This window comes from Mustelus asterias, chromosome 8 (assembly GCF_964213995.1).
Source record: "Mustelus asterias chromosome 8, sMusAst1.hap1.1, whole genome shotgun sequence".
Classification (NCBI taxonomy): Eukaryota; Metazoa; Chordata; class Chondrichthyes; order Carcharhiniformes; family Triakidae; genus Mustelus; species Mustelus asterias.
In genome coordinates, this window is record NC_135808.1 from 138,944,730 (window position 1) to 138,969,081 (window position 24,352).

The 24,352-nt window shown below is 48.0% G+C and overlaps 1 protein-coding gene across 1 annotated transcript in view; it reads left to right on the forward strand.

The window, feature by feature from the left end:
- LOC144497798 (collagen alpha-1(XI) chain-like) overlaps positions 1–24,352 on the forward strand; it is a 494,895-nt gene that overhangs the window by 33,793 nt on the left and 436,750 nt on the right. The window contains exon 3 of the mRNA XM_078219235.1: positions 17,084–17,297. Within this exon, the coding sequence (XP_078075361.1) occupies positions 17,084–17,297 (214 nt within the window). The remainder of the gene's footprint in view (positions 1–17,083; positions 17,298–24,352) is intronic.

Consider the following 24,352-nt stretch of genomic DNA (forward strand, 5'->3'; position numbering starts at 1 on the left):
GGGCCCACAAGCAGCTCCCCTCAGCATCCTCAGTCAATGTTCACCAGGTTGTCACAGGCTGAGACACACAATCTCACTACAATATTGTAATCACTGGCCTGTCTGCAGAGCAAACCAGTCTCCTCATCACAACTAACCCAGGAACAGCCTGGGATCAGCTTCCAGGTGTTTAACATTTAAATATCGCTGATTGTCACTGAGCCGAGGGTTAAACCCCACCCCCAGAGGGATAGGAGGAGGCCATTCAGTGAGATCTTGGTGATCTTTATCTTTGCTTCATTGACTTGTTTTGATCCAATTTCCCTGAATGCCCTTTCCCATCAGAAACGCTGGCAATCCAACACTGGAATACAGCTTCCTGGGGAGTGAGGTCCAGGTTTCCACACCCTCTGTGTGAGGGAGTGCCTCTGGACACACCCCCCTCGAATATCCCGGCTCCAATTCAAAGGCCCTGCACCACCCCCCCGTCCACCCTCCTCACCCCACCCCCCCATAGGTTTTCTATATTGACCCTGTCAAATCTTTTAATCATCTTGTATGTTTCAATTCGATCCCCCTTCATCTTTTACAAGCTGCGTCTGGGTAACCTCGTCTCACAAGTTAACCCTTTTCTCCCCAATCTCACTCTGGTGAATCCACTCTGCCCCCTCGAACAGGCCAGTATCTCTTTCCTGAGGGGTGGGGCCCGGCACTGAACCCAGTTTCTCCAGCTTGGGTCTGGGAACTGCGTCTCTGAAGGGATATATTGGTCTTAGAAGGAGGGTAGTGCTGATTCAGCAGAATGATAGCAGGACTCCTGGGGTGGCGAGATTATATAAAAACCTACCTGGTTCACTCATGCCCTTTCGGGAAGGAAATCTGCTATCCTTACCCGGTCTGGCCTACATGTGACTCCAGAGCCACAGCAATGTGGGTGACTCTCAACTGCTGCTCTGGAATGGCCGAGGAGACACTCAGTTGAAGGGCAATCAGGAATAGGCCCAGCCAGCAACATCCATGTCCCAGAAGTGAATAAAAAAAGAACAAGTTAGCCTTGTATTCCCTGGGATATGGAATGTTATTGGGTGATTGTGGTAACTGGAGGCCATTCAATGTGGTTCCAACGATAAGGGGTTTGTAACTAAGGTAACAATGGCCAAGGTAAGGGTCTGACAGAGCACATGCTCAGGTATACTGTCTCCTCACTGGCTCCGAGTGAAGATCCTTTCTGTCCAAGAAAATATTCCCTTAGACAAAGGATGCTTTGATCGAGAGGTTCCTATTGGATAAGGGCATTAGGGGTAGGGACTGAAGCTGGGTAAATGGAGCTAGGATACTAATCATGATTGCAATGATTGCTGGGACAGGTTTGAAGGGCTGAATGGCCTCCTTCCGTTCAAGGTCTATTATCTTTCTGTATTTTCATCAACAAGGGAGCACTAAAACATTAACCATGTCAATAAACTATTCTTACTATTCTTAATAACTCCAGCATTTATCATTCCCGAACCCTCTCCTCTGATGAGAAAATCTGATAGGACACAGGTTTTATAGGAATGTATTCAACATGTTTAACTAGTTAGAAACACAGCAACAGAAGGCCATTCAGCCCCTCCAGCCTGTTCCACCATTCAGTTCAATCATATCCATCTTTGTTCTATAACCCTTCATGCATTTACCCAATGTGGCAGTGTGGCCCCTTTAAAGGGGGAGATCCTTGAGGGCCATGTGATTATGTTGGACCCTATGGAGAGGCAACATGGGAAGCTGAGCCAATCAGGAAAGAGTGTGTGTCCTGGGACAGGGAGGAGCCTCAGTTGGAGCTGGGGAGGAGCGGAGAGTAGTCGGGTATTCAGGTCTGTCAGACCCTTGTTTGTGTATATTGTTTTATTGTTGGTAATAAACCCTTTATAACTTCAATCTCAACGAGTCGCTTTTGAAGTTACTACACTGGCGACGAGGAGAAACCTTTGCTAGTTGTCAGGAGATTGCGGTGTGCAGCGAGAGGGGGAGGAGACTGAGTGTCGAAACTGCAAAGAAACATACATATGCCACCTAAAAAATGTCTTGAATTGAACTGATTGAGCGGTTTGACCTAGGAGTGGAAAACCAGGGACAGTATATCACACGGCTGCGTTATCTCTTTATAGTTAATGAGATCACAGATCAAGAAAAGTGAATCTTTATTCTGCTCACAGTCTGTGGCCCACAAGCTGACAGCTTAGTGAGGAGTTTAACATCACCTGAATCCCCAGACACAAACATTGACCAGATAGAAAATTAGCCAAAGATCATTCTAACCCCTGACCCTGGATCATTATGCTGAGATAGAAACTTCATGCAGTGGACGGAGAGCCAGTGGGGCCAGTCTCAGTCTCCGTGGCCAGATTGAGAGGGTTAGCAGAACATTGCGAATTCAGCCCAGCTTTCGGAGAAATGTTACGGGACTGTTTGGTCTGCGGGATCAACAGCCTCACATTGCAGAGAATCTGACTGGCTGAGACCAGAATCTCTTTAGAAAAGGCTGTGGAGTTGGCCCAGGCGACTTAATGCACGGATCAGGATGTAAGCGCCCAACGAGGGGACTGTTTGTGGCTGGAAACCACTGTTGGAAGAACATCTGGAATGTGAACGCAGCAGAGCCCGAGAGGCGGAGGACAGCAGTGAGGGTGGAAGCTTGTTTTCAACTTGGGGGAGAAGACTCCCAGGAAGCTTGCCAATGTGGGAATGATGTGTGTTGTGAGTCTAAAGGCAAACTCATTTACAAGCATGGTGCAGAGTGAGGCTGTCACGACAGAATGTGGCGGTTAGTTTAACTCCTTTAAAAAACTGGATTATGAGCCCGGCAAGGGACTCAATCATTCACCCTAAAGCAGGTCTAACTGAGTACAGTGGAGAAAGCCCTGATGGTAAAATGGGAGTTGACACGGGGGCTGTGGCGACAGCCATAGGAGAGCAGGCAGTTGGTTCCCTTCAGAAAGGCCTCAGACCATTGAGATTGAGTCAGGAGTCACATTGTTGACATATACAGGAGAAACATTGCAAACTTTAGGGACAGTCACCGTGTCCAACAAAAATCAGACAGCACAGTGACCTGTCTTGGTAATTGAAAGGCAGAGCTTGCTGAATGGGCTGCAATTGGCTGAAACAGATAAAATTCCATTGGTTGAAAATATTGAATATTGGAGGTTTTCAGGAGTTGCTGTGGAAGTATTCCGAGGCCGTCCAAATTGAGGATGTATCATTTATCAGAATCCAGATAAAACACCTACATTTTTTTGGACCTGCCCGGTGCCCTATGACCTTGATCAGAAGGTTAAGGTTGAGTTAGGATGACTGGACGATCTCAGTATTATAAACACCACATAATTCTCCAAATGGGCAGCACCATAGAATCTGTGGACGTTATAAACTAATGGCCAATAGAGGAGCTCAGATAGCCAGATACCCCATTCCTAGAATTGAGGACCTTTACACCAAACTACCGGGGTTTAAAACACACCAAGTTGGATCTCAGTCACACCTCCCAGCAGCTGGAGTTGGATGAAGGTTCTCAGAGGTTGGTTACTATCAGCACTCACAGGATTTACATCAGGAGGCACCTCTGGAGTCTCAACAACCTGTGCCATTTTCCAGATGGAAAGTTTATTACGAAACATCCCGAATGTAATGGTTGACCTCAATGACATCCTAATGATAGGGGCCTCACCCGAGGAACACAGAGCTAACTTGGAGGAGGTTTGGAGAAGATTTAAAGAAGTGGGTGTGAGATTGAGACAAAGAACAAAGAGAACAAAGAACAGTACAGCACAGGAAACAGGCCCTTCGGCCCTCCAAGCCTGTGCCGCTCCTTGGTCCAACTAGACCAATCGTTTGTATCCCTCCATTCCCAGGCTGCTCATGTGACTATCCAGGTAAGTCTTAAACGATGTCAGCGTGCCTGCCTCCACCACCCTACTTGACAGCGCATTCCAGGCCCCCACCACCCTCTGTGTAAAAAACGTCCCTCTGATGTCTGAGTTATACTTCGCCCCTCTCAGCTTGAGCCCGTGACCCCTCGTGATCGTCACCTCTGACCTGGGAAAAAGCTTCCCACTGTTCACCCTATCTATACCCTTCATAATCTTGTATACCTCTATTAGATCTCCCCTCATTCTCCGTCTTTCCAAGGAGAACAACCCCAGTCTACCCAATCTCTCCTCATTGCTAAGACCCTCCATACCAGGCAACATCCTGGTAAACCTTCTCTGCACTCTCTCCAATGCCTCCACGTCCTTCTGGTAGTGCGGCGACCAGAACTGGACGCAGTACTCCAAATGCGGCCTAACCAGCGTTCTATACAGCTGCATCATCAGACTCCAGCTTTTATACTCTATACCCCGTCCTATAAAGGCAAGCATACCATATGCCTTCTTCACCACCTTCTCCACCTGTGTTGCCACCTTCAAGGATTTGTGGACTTGCACACCTAGGTCCCTCTGTGTTTCTATACTCCTGATGACTCTGCCATTTATTGCATAACTCCTCCCTACATTATTTCTTCCAAAATGCATCACTTCGCATTTATCCGGATTAAATTCCATCTGCCACCTCTCCGCCCAATTTTCCAGCCTATCTATATCCTGCTGTATTGCCCGACAATGCTCTTCGCTATCCGCAATTCCAGCCATCTTCGTGTCATCCGCAAACTTGCTGATTACACCAGTTAAACCTTCTTCCAAATCATTTATATATATCACAAATAGCAGAGGTCCCAGTACAGAGCCCTGCGGAACACCACTGGTCACAGACCTCCAGCCGGAAAAAGACCCTTCGACCACTACCCTCTGTCTCCTATGGCCAAGCCAGTTCTCCACCCATCGAGCCACTTCTCCTTGAATCCCATGAGCCTTAACCTTCTTAACCAACCTGCCATGTGGGACTTTGTCAAATGCCTTACTGAAATCCATATAGACGACATCCACGGCCCTTCCTTCATCAACCGTTTTTGTCACTTCCTCAAAAAACTCCACCAAATTTGTAAGGCACGACCTCCCTCTTACAAAACCATGCTGTCTGTCACTAATGAGATTGTTCCGTTCTAAATGCCCATACATCCTGTCTCTAAGAATCCTCTCCAACAACTTCCCTACCACGGACGTCAAGCTCACCGGCCTATAATTTCCTGGGTTATCCCTGCTACCCTTCTTAAACAACGGGACCACATTCGCTATCCTCCAATCCTCAGGGACCTCACCCGTGTCCAAAGAAGCGACAAAGATTTCCGTCAGAGGCCCAGCAATTTCCTCTCTCGTCTCCCTGAGCAGTCGAGGATAGATGCCATCAGGCCCTGGGGCTTTATCAGTTTTAATGTTCCCTAAAAAACCTAACACTTCCTCTCTCGTAATGGAGATTTTCTCTAACGGGTCAACACCTCCCTCCGAGACACTCCCGGTTAACACGCCCCTCTCCTTCGTGAATACCGATGCAAAGTATTCATTTAGGATCTCCCCTATTCCCTTGGGTTCTAAGCATAATTCCCCTCCTTTGTCCCTGAGAGGTCCGATTTTCTCCCTGACAACTCTTTTGTTCCTAACGTATGAATAGAATGCCTTAGGATTCTCCTTAATCCTGCCTGCCAAGAACATCTCGTGCCCTCTTTTTGCCCTTCTAACTCCCCGTTTGAGATCTTTCCTACTCTCTCTGTATTCCTCCAGAGCTCCATCTGTTTTCAGTTGCCTGGACTTAACGTACGCCTCCCTTTTCATTTTAATCAGATCCTCAATTTCCCTGGTTATCCACGGCTCTCGAATCCTACCTTTCCTATCTTTCCTTTTTACAGGCACATGCCTATCCTGCAGCCTTATCAATAGTTCCTTAAAAGACTCCCACATGCCAGACGCGGACTTACCCTCGAACATCCTCTCCCAATCAACATCCACCAATTCCTGCCTAATCCGGCTATAGTCAGCCTTCCCCCAATTTAGCACCCTGCCCGTAGGACAGCACTCATCCTTGTCCATTACTATCCTAAAGTTAACAGAGTTGTGGTCACTATTTGCCACATGTTCCCCTACCGAAACTTTGACGACCTGACCGGGCTCATTTCCCAGAACTAGGTCCAGTATAGCCCCCTCTCTAGTCGGGCTATCTACATACTGTTCCAAAGAACCTTCCAGTACGCATTTTACAAATTCCTCCCCGTCCGGTCCCCCAGCTCTAAGCACTTTCCAGTACCAGGGAAATTAAAGTCCCCCACTACAACAACCCTATTTTTTCTGCACCTATCCAGAATCTCCTGACATATCCTTTCCTCCACTTCCCGTGGGCTGTTGGGTGGTCTGTAGTACACCCCCAGCATAGTGACTGCACCCTTCCTGTTTCTGAGTTCCACCCACAGCGACTCAGTACATGACCCCTCTAAGTTGTCTACCCTCTGCACCGCGGTAATATGCTCCTGAACTAATATCGCTACTCCCCCACCTTTTTTAGCCCCTCCTCTGTCTCGCCTAAAACACTGATACCCCGGAATATTCAGCTGCCAGTCCTGTCCTTCTTTTAACCAAGTTTCCGTCACCGCAACCACATCCAAATTCCGCACAAGCATTAAGGCCCAAAGTTCGTCTGCTTTACCCGTTACACTCCTCGCATTGAAGCAGATGCACTCCAGACCTCCAGTCCCAGTCAGGTCCTCCTCCTCCAGAGTGCTCCTCTTCTTAGCTAGCCTTGCCCTGGCCCCCAGCTCGACCCCAGCCTCAGTATTTACTGACCGCCTGTTTTGTTCCCCACCCCCCTGCCACACTAGTTTAAATCCTGCCGAAACACTCGAGCAAAACTCCCAGCCAGGATATTTGCTCCCTTCCAGTTAAGGTGTAACCCATCCTTTCTGTACAGTTGCCATCCTGACTTGAAGATTTCCCAGTTATCTATGAATTTAAAACCCTCCCTCTTGCACCAGTCCTTTAGCCACGCGTTCAACTGTAGAATCTCCCAGTTCCGAGCCTCACTTGCACTAGACACCGGGAGCAGTCCAGAGATTGCTACACTGGAGGTCTTACTTTTTAGCCTAGCACCCAACTCCCTGAATTTCTCTCGTATGACCCCCCTGCTCTTCCTACCTACATCATTTCCCCCAATGTGTACAATCACATCCGTTTGACTACCTTCCTTTTTAAATATGCTTCCTACCCTCTCGGAGACATCCAGTACCCCGGCACCAGGGAGGCAGACTACCATCCTGGATTCTCGTTCAGTCCCACAGAAGCGCCTGTCCGTGCCTCTAACTATTGCGTCCCCCACAACTATCGCTCTCCTAAACCTCTTCTTTCCCTTCCAGACCCCTGAGCCTGTCTCTGTGGAGGCGATCTGGTCCTCGTGGCTTACCCCTGGAGGGTCATCCCCCTCCACAGAATCCAAAACAATATACCTATTGTGGAGGGGGACAACCACAGGGGATCCCTCCACAGACTGCTCACTCCCTTCCCTTCTCCCATCTGTTGCCCATCCCTTTCTCTTATGGGAGACTGCCACTGGGGTGCTTTCTGGCACATCACCCTTCTGACTATTACCCCTCCTAACCGTGACCCACGTGTCTTCCTTCCGAGACCCTGGTGTCACTACCTGACTATAACTTTTATCTATGACTCTCTCATTTTCCCTAACTAAACTGAGTTCATCGAGCCTCAGCTCCAGCTCCCTTACACGATCCTTCAGGAGTTGCAGTTCCACACATCTGGCACAGATATGGACTTCCGGGAGGCAAGTTGTCTCCAGGAACTCCCACATCCCACACCGAATGCAGTATACTGGCCTCCCACTCATACCAGCCATGTCCTTTTTAGTTTTGGGGATAAAACAAAAAGGGGGTGTAACCAAAGAAAAACAAACAAACAACCTTCCTTGCCGAAGCCCTGTGAGCCAAAGCCCTTTTAGCTCTCACTCTGTCCCCTGCTCACTCCGCTGCCCGCTAACGACGCTGCCCGCTCAAAGGTGCGGCCTACTTTTAAACCCTCCAAAATCAGAGACAGGAGAAATGCACTTTCCAGGCAGAGGAAGTTACATGTTTGGGTTTCAGGGTAGATGCTGAAGGTTTCCATCCTTTGGAGGATAAAGTTAAAGCTGTTAAGGAAGTTCCACAGCCAGAAAACGTATCAGAGTTAAAAGCATTCCCAGGAATGGTGAATTATTACTGCAGATTCTTACAAAATGTGTTTACCACCTTAACCCTACTCGGCCAGCTGTTAAAGAAACATCAGCGATGGAAATGCGGAGAGGAACCAAAAGAAACATTCACAAAAGTCAATTAGTTGTCGGCATTGTTGATGAACTTTGATCCAACCAAAGCCTTGGTAGTGACCCTGTGATTACATCACCGTATGGAGTGGGAATGGTTTTGTCCCACAGGAAGTGTGATGGAGCAGAAAGACCCAGTGTCTTCGCATCGAGAACATTGTCAGATGCAGAATAAAAGTATTTCCAGATAGATAGCGACAGTTTGGCAGTAATGACAATTTCATCAGTCTACTTATGGACGCCATTTCACGAAAGTTTCAGATCACAAGCCATTGTTAGGTTTATTCAGAGATGATAAGCCAGTGCGACCAGTTGCCTCTGCGAGGGTGCAGAGATGGGCTGTCTTGTTAGCAGCGTATGGTTATATGTTCCTGCATCTCCCAGGGACACAGAGATCAAATGCAGAGGCACTCAGCCATTTGCCTTTGCTGCAGACTGTCCCTTCACCGCCGTTCCACAAGAGATAGTGCTGCACCTGATAAAGACCTTGCCAGTCTGAACTAAACACATCAAGATGTGGAAGAGACCCAGTGTTGTTAAAGGTCAGGAAGATGGTGATTGAAGGGTAGCAATTTGATAAGTCAGAGCTGCTTAAATCCGACCAGTACAGGAGCATGGAGATAGCGCGTGAGGACGCGGTGTTGTTGTGGGGGCGATGGTATAGTCCCACCCCAGGGGAGACGACTTTTCTTACAGGAATTCACACCTTACACGCGGGATAGAGCAGGATGAGAGCACGAGAGTGAAAAGGCGTTTGGTGGCCAGGCATTGATAAACAAATTGAAGGAATTTGTGATATACATAAATGATTTGGAAGAAGGTGTAACTGGTGTTATCAGCAAGTTTGCGGATGACACGAAGATGGCTGGACTTGCGGATAGTGATGAGCATTGTCGGGCAATACAGCAGGATATAAATAGGCTGGAAAATTGGGCGGAGAAATGGCAGATGGAATTCAATCCGGATAAATGTGAAGTGATGCATTTTGGAAGAAATAATGTCGGGAGGAGTTATACAATAGATGGCAGAGTCATCAAGAGTATAGAAACACAGAGGGACCTAGGTGTGCAAGTCCACAAATCCTTGAGGGTGGCAACACAGGTGGAGAAGGTGGTGAAGAAGGCATATGGTATGCTTGCCTTTATAGGACGGGGTATAGAGTATAAAAGCTGGAGTCTGATGATGCAGCTGTATAGAACGCTGGTTAGGCCACATTTGGAGTACTGCGTCCAGTTCTGGTCGCCGCACTACCAGAAGGACGTGGAGGCGTTAGAGAGAGTGCAGAGAAGGTTTTCCAGGATGTTGCCTGGTATGGAGGGTCTTAGCTATGAGGAGAGATTGGGTAAACTGGGGTTGTTCTCCCTGGAAAGACGGAGAATGAGGGGAGATCTAATAGAGGTGTACAAGATTATGAAGGGGATAGATAGGGTGAACAGTGGGAAGCTTTTTCCCAGGTCGGAGGTGACGATCACGAGGGGTCACGGGCTCAAGGTGAGAGGGGCGAAGTATAACTCAGATATTAGAGGGATGTTTTTTACACAGAGGGTGGTGGGGGCCTGGAATGCGCTGCCAAGTAGGGTGGTGGAGGCGGACACGCTGACATCGTTTACGACTTACCTGGATAGTCACATGAGCAGCCTGGGAATGGAGGGATACAAACGATTGGTCTAGTTGGACCAATGAGCGGCACAGGCTTGGAGGGCCGAAGGGCCTGTTTCCTGTGCTGTACTGTTCTTTGTTCTTTGAATGGTCAGTCATTGTCGGAGTCGTGAAGACCAATCTGCATTGCTGCCACCGGCAAATATACAGCTGTGGGAGTAGCCAGGCAGACGCTGGGCGAGAAGACATATCAACTCTGCAGGACCATTTACAGCCCATGGGCCTTGCTCAGGCTAGACCGGAAATTCCCGCCCGAGGCCAGTGGAGATTTCTGCTGTCGGACCCTCGCCGCTCCGATTTCGTGGCAGACAAGGTGGTGGAGTTCCGGCCCATATCACTGGATGCACAGTCTTCGTGGTTGGGTGTCCGGTTGATAAAGTCCATGACAGACCCTGCCACCATTGACAAATTGAGGAAAATGTTTGCCATCCATGGAATCGCAGAGTCTGAGTGTCAGACAGTGATGATGTGGAGATGCCGGCGTTGGACTGGGGTAAACACAGTAAGAAGCCTCACAACACCAGGTTAAAGTCCAACAGGTTTATTTGGTAGCAAATACCATAAGCTTTCGGAGCGCTGCTCCTTCGTCAGGTGAGTGGGAATTCTATTCACAAACAGGGCATATAAAGACACAAACTCAATTTACAAAATAATGATTGGAATGTGAGTCTTTACAGGGAATCAAGTCTTAAAGGTACAAACAATGTGAGTGGAGAGAGGGTTAAGCACAGGTTAAAGAGATGTGTATTGTCTCCAGACAGGACAGTTAGTGAGATTTTGCAAGCCCAGGCAAGTCATGGGGGTTACAGATGGTGTGACATGAACCCAAGATCCCGGTTGAGGCTGTCCTCATGTGTGCGGAACTTGGCTATCAGTCTCTGCTCGGCGACTCTGCGCTGTCGTGTGTCGTGAAGGCCGCCTTGGAGAACGCTTACCCGAAGATCAGAGGCCGAATGCCCGTGACCGCTAAAGTGCTCCTCCATAGGAAGAGAACACTCTTGCCTGGTGATTATCGAGCGGTGTTCATTCATCCGTTGTCATAGCGTCTGCATGGTTTCCCCAATGTACCATGCCTCGGGACATCCTTTCCTGCAGCGTATCAGGGAGACAATGTTGGCTGAGTTGCAAGTGTATGTAAGAACATAAGAACATAAGAAATAGGAGCAGGAGTAGGCCATCGAGCCCCTCGAGCGTACCCCGCCATTCAATAAGATCATGGCTGATCTGAAGTGGATCAGTTCCACTTACCCGCCTGATCCCCATAACCCCTAATTCCCTTACCGATAAGGAATCCATCTATCCGTGATTTAAACATATTCAACGAGGTAGCCTCCACCACTTCAGTGGGCAGAGAATTCCAGAGATTCACCACCCTCTGAGAGAAGAAGTTCCTCCTCAACTCTGTCCTAAACTCACCCCCCTTCATTTTGAGGCTGTGCCCTCTAGTTCTAGCTTCCTTTCTAAGTGGAAAGAATCTCTCCACCTCTACCCTATCCAGCCCCTTCATTATCTTATAGGTCTCTATAAGATCCCCCCTCAGCCTTCTAAATTCCAACGAGTACAAACCCAATATGCTCAGTCTCTCCTCATAATCAACATCCCTCATCTCTGGTATCAACCTGGTGAACCTTCTCTGCACTCCCTCCAAGGCCAATATATCCTTCCGCAAATAAGGGGACCAATACTGCACACAGTATTCCAGCTGTGGCCTCACCAATGCCCTGGACAGATGCAGCAAGACATCTCTGCTTTTATATTCTATCCCCCTTGCGATATAGGCCAACATCCCATTTGCCTTCTTGATCACCTGTTGCACCTGCAGACTGGGTTTTTGCGTCTCATGCGCAAGGACCCCCAGATCCCTTTGCACAGTAGCATGTTGCAATTTTTTTCCATTTAGATAATAATCCAATTTGCTATTATTTCCTCCAAAGTGAATAACCTCGCATTTGTCAACGTTATACTCCATCTGCCAGATCCTCGCCCACTCACTCAGCCTGTCCAAATCTCTCTGCAGACCTTCTACGCCCTCCACACGATTCACTTTTCCACTTATCTTTGTGTCGTCTGCAAACTTTGTTCCCCTACACTCAGTCCCCTCCTCCAGATCATCTATATAAATGGTAAATAGTTGAGACCCCAGTACCGATCCCTGCGGCACGCCACTAGTTACCATCTGCCAACCAGAAAAGCACCCATTTATTCCGACTGTCTGCTTCCTGTTGGATCGCCAATCCCCAATCCACGCTAACACCCTACCCCCAACTCCGTGTGACCCAATCTTCTTCAGCAACCTTTTGTGAGGCACCTTATCAAACGCCTTTTGGAAATCCAAAAACACCGCATCCACCGGTTCCCCTCCGTCAACCGCACTAGTCACATCTTCATAAAAATCCAACAAATTCGTCAAGCATGACTTTCCCCTCATGAATCCATGCTGCGTCTGCTTAATTGAACCATTCTTATCCAGATGGCCTGCTATTTCTTCTTTAATGATGGATTCTAGCATTTTCCCAACTACAGACGTTAAGCCAACCGGCCTGTAGTTACCTGCCTTTTGTCTATTTCCTTTTTTAAACAGCGGCGTAACATTAGCCGTTTTCCAATCCGTCGGCACTACCCCAGAATCCAACGAATTTTGATAAATAATCACTAACGCATCCGCTGTTACCTCTGACATTTCTTTCAATACCCTGGGATGCATTCCATCTGGGCCTGGGGACTTGTCCACCTTCAGTCCCGTCAGTCTACCAAGCACTGCCTCCCTAGTAACATTAATTGTACTGAGTACCTCTCCTCCTACCAACCCTCTATCGTTAATATTCGGTAAACTATTTGTGTCTTCCACCGTGAAGACCGACACAAAAAGCTTATTTTAAGTTTCAGCCATTTCCTCATTTCCCATTATTAAATCCCCCCTCTCGTCCTCCAAGGGTCCAACATTCACTCTTGCCACTCTATTCCTTTTTATACATTTGTAAAAGCTTTTACTATCATTTTTTATATTTAGAGCTCGCCTAGCTTCATAACCTATCTTTCCTTTCTTTATCGCTTTCTTAGTTGTTCTTTGTTGTTTCTTAAAGTTTTCTGTGTACCTGGTAGATGGTGTTCTCACATGAGATGATGGCATCCGTGTCGATGATTTGGCACGTCTTGCAGAGCTTGCAGGTGACCCCTGCAGTGGAACCGGTCTCACCACAGGTTCCCTGTGATAAAGGTGAAATGAGCTGCCATGGGTTTGTGCAACTAAAGAGACGACAGAAACAGGAAAACCTCGACCCCGGATTGATGAGTTTACCTTTCGCAACCATCCAATCAGATTGATTAGTTCCTGAAGCGAGTAACACAGGATTGAAATGTTCTCGTCTCTGGACTGTCTAAACTTGTGAGGAATTCTCCTGGGATATTCCTGATGTCCTAATGAACAAGTCTATGTTTAATCAGGAGTTGGGGGGGGGCAGTGGTGGAAGGAGTGTGGCACTGTGGCCCCTATAACAGGGCGATTCCTGACGGTCACGTGATCGGGCTGGACCCTCTGGAGAGGCCGCTTGGGAAGCAGAGCCAATCGGGAGCGAGGGCATGTGTCCCAGGGTAGGGTGCAGAGGAGACGCGCATTTGATTCCATCAGAGCCTTGTTATATACACCTGTTTCTCGCTGGTAATAAACCCTTTTATAGCTTGACCAAAATGAGTTGCCTCTGAAGTCATTACACCCAAGAAGCATCCAGCAATGTTCATCTGGAACAGATTGCAACAGATTGCAGAGAGAGGGTTCCAGATGCCCACGCCCCCTCTGTGTGAGTGAGGATGTTCCTGATGTTCCCTGAAAAGCCTGACTCTGACTGAAGGTTCTGAAGTAAACCCCTCCCCCCTCCTACAACCTCCGGCTTCCACAGTCCCTCCACCCTCCTGCCCCCCGCCCCCACACGGCCTCTACATTGCCTCCACCCGCCCCCCCCGCCCCCCCCCCCCCCCCCCCGCCACCCCACCCGGCCTTCCTCCACCCCCTTCCCACCTGCACCGCCCCCCCCCCCTCCCCTCTACCCACGGCCTGCACACTGACTCCAACTCCCAGCACCCCCTCTCCCGGCCTCCTCCACAGTCCCTCTACCCTCCAGCCCCTCACCCCCCCCCCCTCCACCCCCACACTGCCTCGACCCTCCACCCACAACAATGAAACAGTTTCTCTCCAGCGACCCAGCCAAATCCTTGAATCATCTGAAACATCTCGGTAAAATCACCCCTTAATCTTGGGAAATTAAGGCACTTTCAGTCTAATTTGGGTAATCTATCCTCATGATATGCCCCTTTTCTGCCCAGTCTCACTCTGGTGAATCCACTCTGCTCTCTCTCCAAGGCTCTTAAATGCCCTCAGGGATGGGCAATAAATGCTGGTCAGCCAGCGACGCCCATGTCCCACGACCAAATAAAAGAACCTTCAGAAATAGTTAAATATGCCGCTGTCTACATCAATGGGGATGAAGTGGAAATGGACGAGAGCTTCAAGTTTCTAGGTGTTCAGATCACCAACAACCTGTCCTGGTCCCCCCCACGCCGACACTATAGTTAAGAAAGCCCCACCAACGCCTCTACTTTCTCAGAAGACTAAGGAAATTTGGCATGTCAGCTACAGCTCTCACCAGTTTTTACAGATGCACCATAGAAAGCATTATTTCTGGTTGTGTCACAGCTTGGTATGGCTCCTGCTCTGCCCAAGAACACAAGAAACTACAAAGGGTTGTGAATGTAGCCCAATCCATCACGCAAACCAGCCTCCCATCCATTGACTCTGGGCCTGATTTGACCATTTTCATTCCAAGTGCTGAATCTGGGGGCAATTCACATCCGACTTGGAAATCTGCTCTCACGCGCCCCCATACGCACCCAGCCTGAAAAAAAATCACCAGTCCCATTCACGCTGTGGGCGGGGCTTAGTGCGCCCAAAACGATCGGAGCTCTGAACTACGCATGCGCAGTTAGAAAAAAAAATTGAAAAACGCGCCCCGTGTCAGATCGCTCCTGGGCCGCAGAAAGCGGTGAAAGTGGCCCGAGAGTGAAAAGCCGGAGTGATGGCCCCCACAGACATCACTGTCCCCCTTCTCCACCCAGTCCCCCTGCTACCCAAACCGATCGTGACTCCCTGCCCCCTTCCCCCCCACCGATTGCCCACAGAGTGGCAGCGGAACCCCCTGCCCCCCTACCCCCCCACCAGAGATCCATCTGTCCCCCCCCCCCACCAGTGAACGATCGGGCTCCCTCCCCCCCCCTCTCCCAGAGAAAGATTTGGCTTCACTCACCCCCGCCCCCCCCCCCCCCCCCCCCCCCCGAGAGAATGGTCTGGCCTCACTCACCGCCCCCCCAAGAGGAACATCTGACCCACCTCCTCCTCCCTCCCCACCAGACAACAATCACTGCCCCCCCCCCCCCCCCCCCCCCGCCACCAGACAACGATCTGGCCTCACTCCCCTACCCCACTGCAACCAGAGAATGATCTGACCCACCTCCCTCCTCCCTCCCACCACTGATCTGAGTCAGGGAGCCGTTGGAAGCTCTAAACTCGCTCTTCAGCAGCTGGAGCGCTCGATCCAGACTTTTATTCAGCAGGTCCATTTCGGCGCGATTCCGGATCGGCGAACGCGGGGGTAAAGGGGGAAATGCTGATAAAGTTGGGCGGGCAGTTCACTAATTCAATTTAAATGCATTTAAATCGCTGTTGCACCTGTTTTGGGTGCGAATCGGATCGCGGCCATTCCCGGGTCTCGGTAAAGTGACCATCTGCGCGGGCGCGGATCACGTCAATGGCCTCACACCCGACTTTACCACGTTTTCACACCCGAAAACGTGCACAACGCAATGGTAAAATCGGGCCCTCTGTCTACACTTCCCGCTGCCTCGGCAAAGCAGCCAGCATAATCAAGGACCCCACGCACCCCGGACATTCTCTCTTCCACCTTCTTCCGTTGGGAAAAAGATACAAAAGTCTGAGGACACGTACCAACCGACTCAAGAACAGTTTCTTCCCTGCTGCTGTCAGACTTTTGAATGGACCGACCTTGCATTAAGTTGATCTTTCTCTACAGCCTAACTATGACTGTAACACTACATTCTGCACTCTCTCCTTTCCTTCTCTAATGTAGAAACATAGAAAAATTACAGCACAAACAGGCCCTTCGGCCCACAAGTTGTGCCGAACACATCCCTACCTTCCAGACCTACCTATAACCCTCCATCCTATTAAGCTCCATGTACTCATCCAGGAGTCTCTTAAAAGACCCTATTGAGTTTGCCTCCACCACCACTGACGGCAGCCGATTCCACTCGCCCACCACCCTCTGTGTGAAAAACTTACCCCGAACATCTCCCCTGTACCTACCCCCCAGCACCCTTAACCTGTGTCCTCTCGTAGCAGACATTTCCACCCTGGGAAAAAGCCTCTGAGAGTCCACCTGATCTATTCCTCTCAACATCTTATACACCTCTATTAGGTCTCCTCTCATCCTTCGTCTCTCCAAGGAGAAAAGACCGAGCTCCCTAAGTCTACCCTCATAAGGCATGCCACTCAATCCAGGCAACATCCTTGTAAATCTCCTCTGCACCCTTTCAATCTTTTCCACATCCTTCCTGTAATGAGGCGACCAGAACTGAGCACAGTACTCCAAGTGGGGTCTGACGTGGGTCTTATATAGCTGCATCATTATCCCCGGACTCCTAAACTCAATCCCTCGATTGATAAAGGCCAGCACACCATACACCTTCTTAACCACCTCCTCCACCTGTGAGGCCGATTTTAGAGTCCTATGGACCCGGACCCCAAGGTCCTTCTGATCCTCTACAGTACTAAGAGTCTTTCCCTTTATATTGTACTCCTTCATCCCATTTGACCTACCAAAATGGACCACGATGCATTTATCTGGGTTGAAGTCCATCTGCCACTTCTCCGCCCAGTCTTGCATCCTATCTATGTACTCTATGAATGGTATGCTTTGTCTGTATAGCGCTCAAGAAACAATACTTTTCACTGTATCCCAAAACATGTGACAATATAAGTCAAATCAAGTCAAATGAAATGTTATTTGTTGTCAAAGGCTTTGGGACAAGTTGCTGAGGTTGTGGTCGGTTATGTAGAAATGTAGCTCGATTTGTCTTTTTACTGGCTCTTTCCCTTTGCTTCCAGATGGACAGTTCCCTCGGGATTTCTCAATCTTAGTTACATTAAAACCCAAGAGAAGTACACAGGCTTTCCTGCTTTCCATATACAATGAACAAGGAGTGCAGCAGATCGGGGTGGAGGTTGGCAGATCACCGGTTTTCTTGTATGAGGATCAGAATGGTCGCCCAGCTCCTGAGGAATATCCCATCTTCACCACAACAAACCTGGCTGACAATAAGTGAGTGAGTCAGCAGTGACACAGCAACAAGCTTCACAACCAACTCAATCTGTCATGGAGAGGGTGCGGAGCAGATTTACCAGAATGTTCCCGGGAATGAGGAACTTCAGTTAATGTGGAGAGACTGGAGGAACTGGGATTGTTCTCCTTAGAGCAAAGAAGGCTAAAATTCCTGGATTACTAATCCAGTAATATAACCACTACACTAGAGTCAGAGAGTCATAGAGGTTTACAGCATGGAAACAGGCCCTTCAGCCCAACTTAGTCCATGCCGCCCTTTTTTTTAAAACCCGTAAACTAATCCTAATTGCCCGCATTTGGCCCATATCCCTCTATACCCATTTTACCCATGTAACTATCTAAATGCTTTTTAAAAGATAAAATTGTACCCGCCTCTACTACTACCTCTGGCAGCTTGTTCCAGACACTCACCACCCTCTGTGTGAAAAAATTGCCCCTCTGGACACTTTTGTATCTCTCCCCTCTCACCTTAAACCTATGCCCTCTAGTTTTAGACTCCCCTACCTTTGGGAAAAGATATTGACTATCGAGCTGATCTGTGCCCCTCATTATTTTATAGACCTCTATAAGATCACCCCTCAGCCTCCTACACTCCAGAGAAAAAAGTCTCAGTCTATCCAGCCTCTCATAACTCAAACCATCAAGTCCCGGTAGCATCCCAGTAAATCTTTTCTGCGCTCTTTCTAGTTTAATAATATCCTTTCTGTAATAGGGTGACCAGAATTGCACACAGTATTCCAAGTGTGGCCTTATCAATGTCTTGTACAACTTCAACAAGACATCCCAACTCCTGTATTCAATGTTCTGACCGATGAAACCAAGCATGCCGAATGCCTTCTTCACCACTCTGTCCACCTGTGACTCCACTTTCACGGAGCAATGAACATGTGCCCCCAGATCTCTTTGTTCTGTAACTCTCCCCAATGCCTGTAACCCCTGGATTACTAATCCAGTAATATAACCACTAAACTACATAACCCCCTGCATTACTAGCCCAGTAATATAACCACTACACTACCATAACCCCCCTGCATTACTAGCCCAGTAATATAACCACTACACTACCATAACCCCCTGGATTACTAATCCAGTAATATAACCACTACACTACTGTATCCCCCTGGATTACTAATCCAGTAATATAACCACTACACTCCTCTATCCCCCTGGATTACTAATCCAGTAATATAACCACTACACTACTGTATCCCCCTGGATTACTAGCCCAGTAATATAACCACTACACTCCTCTATCCCCCTGGATTACTAATCCAGTAATATAACCACTACACTCCTCTATCCCCCTGGATTACTAATCCAATAATATAACCACTACACTACTGTATCCCCCTGGATTACTAGCCCAGTAATATAACCACTACACTACTCTATCCCCCTGGATTACTAGCCCAGTAATATAACCACTACACTCCTCTATCCCCCTGGATTACTAATCCAGTAATATAACCACTACACTACCATAACCCCCTGGATTACTAATCCAGTAATATAACCACTACACCACTGCATCCCCCTGGATTACTAATCCAATAATATAACCTCTACACTACTGTATCCCCCTGGATTACAAGCCCAGTAATATAACCACTACACTCCTCTATCCCCCTGGATTAGTCAGTGATATAACTAAGAATAAAATGAAAGTAAGGTGTACCGCAAGGATCTGTTTTGGGGCCACTGCTGTTTGTTATTTTTATAAATGGCCTGGATGAGGGCATGGAAGGATGGGTTAGTAAATTTGCGGATGACACTAAAGTTGGTGGAGTTGTGGACAGTGTGGAAGGATGTTGCAGGTTACAGAGGGACATAGATAAGATGCAGAGCTGGGCTGAGAGGTGGCAAATGGAGTTTAATGCGGAAAAGTGTGAGGTGATTCACTTTGGAAGGAGTAACAGGAATACAGAGTACTGGGCTATTGGTCAGATACTTGGTAGTGTGGATGAACAGAGAGATCTGGTCATCCATGTGCATAGATCCCTGAAAGTTGGCACCCAGGTTGATAGGGTTGTTAAGAAGGCGTACGGTGTGTCAGCTTTTATTGGGAGAGGGATTGAGTTTCGGAGCCATGAGGTCATGTTGCAGCTGTACAAAACTCTGGTGCGGCCGCACTTGGAGTATTGCGAACAGTTCTGGTCGCTGCATTATAGGAAGGATGTGGAAGCATTGGAAAGGGTGCAGAGGAGATTTACCAGGATGTTGCCTGGTATGGTGGGAAGGTCTTATGAGGAAAGGCTGAGGGACTTGAGGCTGTTTTCGTTAGAGAGAAGAAGGTTAAGAGGTGACTTAATAGAGGCACATAAGATGATCAGAGGATTAGATAGGGTGGACAGTGAGAGCCTTTTTCCTCGGATGGTGATGGCTAGTACGAGGGGACATAGCTTTAAATTGAGGGGTGATAGATATAGGACAGATGTCAGAGGTAGGTTCTTCACTCAGAGAGTAGTAAGGGCGTGGAATGCCCTGCCTGCAACAGTAGTGGACTCGCCAACATTAAGAGCATTCAAATGGTTATTGGATAAACATATGGATGATATTGGAATAGTGTAGATTAGAGGGGCTTTAGATTGGTTTCACTGGTCGGCGCAACATCAAGGGCTGAAGGGCCTGTACTGCGCTGTAATGTTCTATGTTCTATGTAGGATGTTATGCCTCAGTTACTTAGGGCATTGGTGAGTCCACATCTTGAATTACTGCGTGCAATTTCATTTTGCCTGTTCAAGGAAGAATGTAATTGCACTGGAGGAGGTTCACTGGATTGATACCTGGACTGAGTGGGTTGTTTGACAGGGAAAGGTTGGACAGGCTGGGCTTGTTATCTCTGGAGTTTAGAAGAGTGAGGAGATGACTGGATTGAAGTATATAAGATGCAGAACAGTGCTGATAAGGTGGACGTGGAGAGGATGTTTCCCCATGTGGGGGAGATCAGAACTGGAGGGCACTCTCTTAAAATGAGAGGCCACCCTGTTCAGGGCAGAGTTGAGGAGATTTTATTTTCTCTGAGGATTGTGTGACGTTAGAACTTATTGCCTCAGAAGGTGGTGAATGTAAGGGGCGGGGTGCGGGAGGTTATTGAATGTTTTTAAGGAGGAATTGTGAAGCAAGATGATCAAAGGTTTATTGGGGGTCGATGGGAATGTGAACTCAACACAGACAGATCAGCCATGATCTTATTGAATGGTGGAGCAAGCTTGAGGGGCCAGGTGGCCTACTCCTGCTCCTTTGTGTGTGTTGGTCTGATCTCCTTTCATTTGAAATGATCTGAATTATTCTGAAACTTGAACCGTGTCTCACCCTCTGTCTCTCTCCACAGAGCTGCTGAGCTTTTCCTGAGTTTTTATTTCAGATTTGCAGTATCTGCAACTTTTTGCTTTTCTATCAGATTGGGAATGTTGCTATAAGAATATAAGAACTAGGAGCAGGAGTAGACCATCTGGCCCCTCGAGCCTGCTCCGCCATTCAGAAAAATCATGGCTGATCTTTTCGTGGACTCAGCTCCACTTACCCGCCCGCTCACCATAACCCTTAATTCCTTTATTGTTCAAAAATTTATCTATCCTTGCCTTAAAAACATTCAATGAGGTAGCCTCAACTGCTTCACTGGGCAGGGAATTCCACAGATTCACAACCCTTTGTGTGAAGAAGTTCCTCCTCAACTCAGTCCTAAATCTGCTTCCCCTTATTTTGAGGCCATGCCCCCTAGTTCTAGTTTCACCCGCCAGTGGAAACAACTTCCCTGCTTCTATCTTATCTATTCCCTTCATAATCTTATATGTTTCTATAAGATCTCCCCTCATTCTTCTGAATTCCAATGAGTATAGTCCCAGTCTACTCAGTCTCTCCTCATAAGCCAACCCTCTCAACTCCAGAATCAATCTAGTGAATCTCCTCTGCACCCCCTCCAGTGCCAGTATATCCTTTCTCAAGTAAGGAGATCAAAACTGTACACAGTATTCCAGGTGTGGCCTCACCAGCACCTTATACAGCTGCAACATAACCTCGCTGTTTTTAAATTCCATCCCTCTAGCAATGAAGGATAAAATTCCATTTGCCTTCTTAATTACCTACTGCACCTGCAGATTAACTCCTTAAGATTCCTGCACAAGGACACCCAGGTCCCTCTGCACAGCAGCATGCTGCAATTTTTTACCATTTAAATAATAGTCCATTTTGCTATTATTCCAACCAAAATGGATGACCTCAAATTTACCAACATTGTACTCCATCTGCCAGACCCTCACCCACTCACTTAGACTATCTATATCCCTTTGCAGACTTTCAGCGTCCTCTGCACACTTTGCTCTGCCACCCATCTTAGTGTCAGCTGCGAATTTTGACACTCTGCACTTGGTCCCCAACTCCAAATCATCTATGTAAATTGTAAACAGAGTTATCAGGATTGACAGCTGATGGAGCAGTCGTTTGGCCCTGATCAAAACCTCAACATGGTGAAAACAGCAATTAGATCTTAGAGATCTTTGTAAAACTTTCCAACCACTCAGTGTAACTGAAATCCCTCGATAACATCCTCAGAGCAAAAACCCTCACTTCCTCCGTAACATCCTCAAAACTGAAACTGCTCACATCAAAGAACAAAGAAGAAAGAGAACAGAGAACCAAGAAATGTACAGCACAGGAACAGGTCCTTCGGCTCTCCAAGCCTGTGCCGATCATGATGCCTAAACTAAACGAAAGAAAATCCTTTGGTCCTTAATCAGTCCGTATCCCTCTATTCCCTCCCTATTCATGGACCCATCCAGATGGCTCTTAAATGTTGCTAATGTGCCTGCTTCCACCACCTTCTCTGGCAGCGCGTTCCAGGCACCCACCGCTCTCTGTGTGAAAAACCCTCCCCCGCACATCTCCCTCAAACCTTCCCCCTCTCACCTTGAACCTGTGGCTCTTGTAGAACCATAGGACCATAGAAAATTACAGCTCAGAAACAGGCCTTTTGGCCCTTCTTGTCTGTGCCGAATGTAATTGACACTTCCACCCTGGTGAAAAAGCCTCTGACTATCCACCCTGTCTGTGCCCCTCATAATTTTGTAGACCTCTATCAGGTCTCCCCTCAGCCTCCGTCTTTCCAGTGAAAACAATCCTAGTTTATTCAACCTCTCCTCATAGCCAACACCCTCGAGTCCAGGCAACATCCTGGTGAATCTTCTTTGCACTCTCTCCAAAGCTTCCATGTCCTTCTGGTAGTGTGGTGACCAGAACTGCTCGTAATACTCCAAATGCAGCCGAACCAAGGTTTTATATAGCTGCAACATGATTTCCCAACTCTTGTACTCAATGCCCCGGCTGATGAAGGCAAGGATGCCGTATGCCTTCTTAATCACCTTGGCCACCTGTGTTGCCACTTTTAGGGAACTGTGGACCTGCACGTCCAGATCCCTCTGTATGTTAATGTTCCTAAGGATTCTGCCAGTTACAGTATAATTCACGCCTAAATTGGATCCTCCAAATTGCATCACCTCGCATTTGTCCGGATTAAACTCCATCTGCCATTTCTGTGCCCAAGTCTCTAATCTATCTCTATCCTGTTGTATCCTCTGACAATCCCCGGTACTATCAGCAACTCCACCAATCTTCATGTCATCCACAAACTTACTAATCAAACCACCCACATTTTCCTCCAGATCATTTATATACACCTTAAACAGCAGAGGTCCCAGCACTGATCCCTGCAGAACACCACAAGCTACAGATCTCCATTCTGAAAAACCCCCTTCCTCCACTACTCTCTGTCTCCTATAACCAAGTCAGTTTGTATTCACTGGATAAAAGCAAATTACTGTGGATGCTGGAATCTGAAACCAAAAGAGAAAATGTTGGAAAATCTCAGCAGGTCTGGCAGCATCTGTAAGGAGAGAAAAGAGCTGATGTTTCCAGTCCAGATGACCCGCTGTCAAAGCTAAAAGGCAGAGAAAGCAGGAGATATTTATACTGCAGGGTGATGGAATGAAAGATGAGTCATAGCCACAGAAACCAGGGGAAAGGCTGCTAATGGCAGCTCATAGAGAGAATAAAGGGTGTGAATGGGAAAACGGCAGAGAAGCTGAAATCAGAGGGTAAATTGTGACAGATGAAGATGTGGGGGGAGTATGTTGGGGGTAAATGGCAGAACCCTTCAGAGCATTGATAGACAGAGGGATCTGGGTGTACAGGTACGGTTTTTTAGGGAACATTAAAACTGACAAAGCCCCAGGGCCTGATGGCATCTATCCTCGACTGCTCAGGGAGACGAGAGGTGAAATTGCTGGGCCTCTGACGGAAATCTTTGTCGCTTCTTTGGACACGGGTGAGGTCCCTGAGGATTGGAGGATAGCGAATGTGGTCCCGTTGTTTAAGAAGGGTAGCAGGGATAACCCAGGAAATTATAGGTCGGTGATGTGTCTATTTTAATGCCAGGAGTGTAGTGAGATGTGTCTATTTTAATGCCAGGAGTGTAGTGAATAAAGTGGATGAGCTTGGAGCGTGGATTGCTGCTTCGAATTGTGATGTGGTGGCCATTACGGAGACTTGGATGTCTCAGGGACAGGACTGGGTGCTTCAGGTGCCGGGTTTTAGATGTTTCAGGAAGGACAGGGAGGGAGGCAAGAGAGGGGGGGGAGTGGCACTGTTGATCAGGGATAGTGTCACGGCTGTAGAGAAGGTGGACGCCGTGGAGGGACCGACTACGGAATCTCTGTGGGTGGAGGTTAGGAACAGGAAGGGGTCGGTAACTTTGCTAGGTGTTTTCTATAGGCCGCCCAATAGTAACAGAGATGTTGAGGAGCAGATGGGGAAACAGATCCTGGAGAGATGTAGGAATAACAGAGTTGTCGTGATGGGAGATTTTAATTTCCCAAACATAGATTGGAATATCCCTAGGGCTAGGGGTTTGGATGGAGAGGAGTTTGTTAGGTGTGTCCAGGAGAGTTTCCTGACACAGTATGTGGATAAGCCTACTAGAGGAGAGGCTGTTCTTGATCTGGTGCTGGCTAATGAACCTGGACAGGTGGAGGATCTCTCGG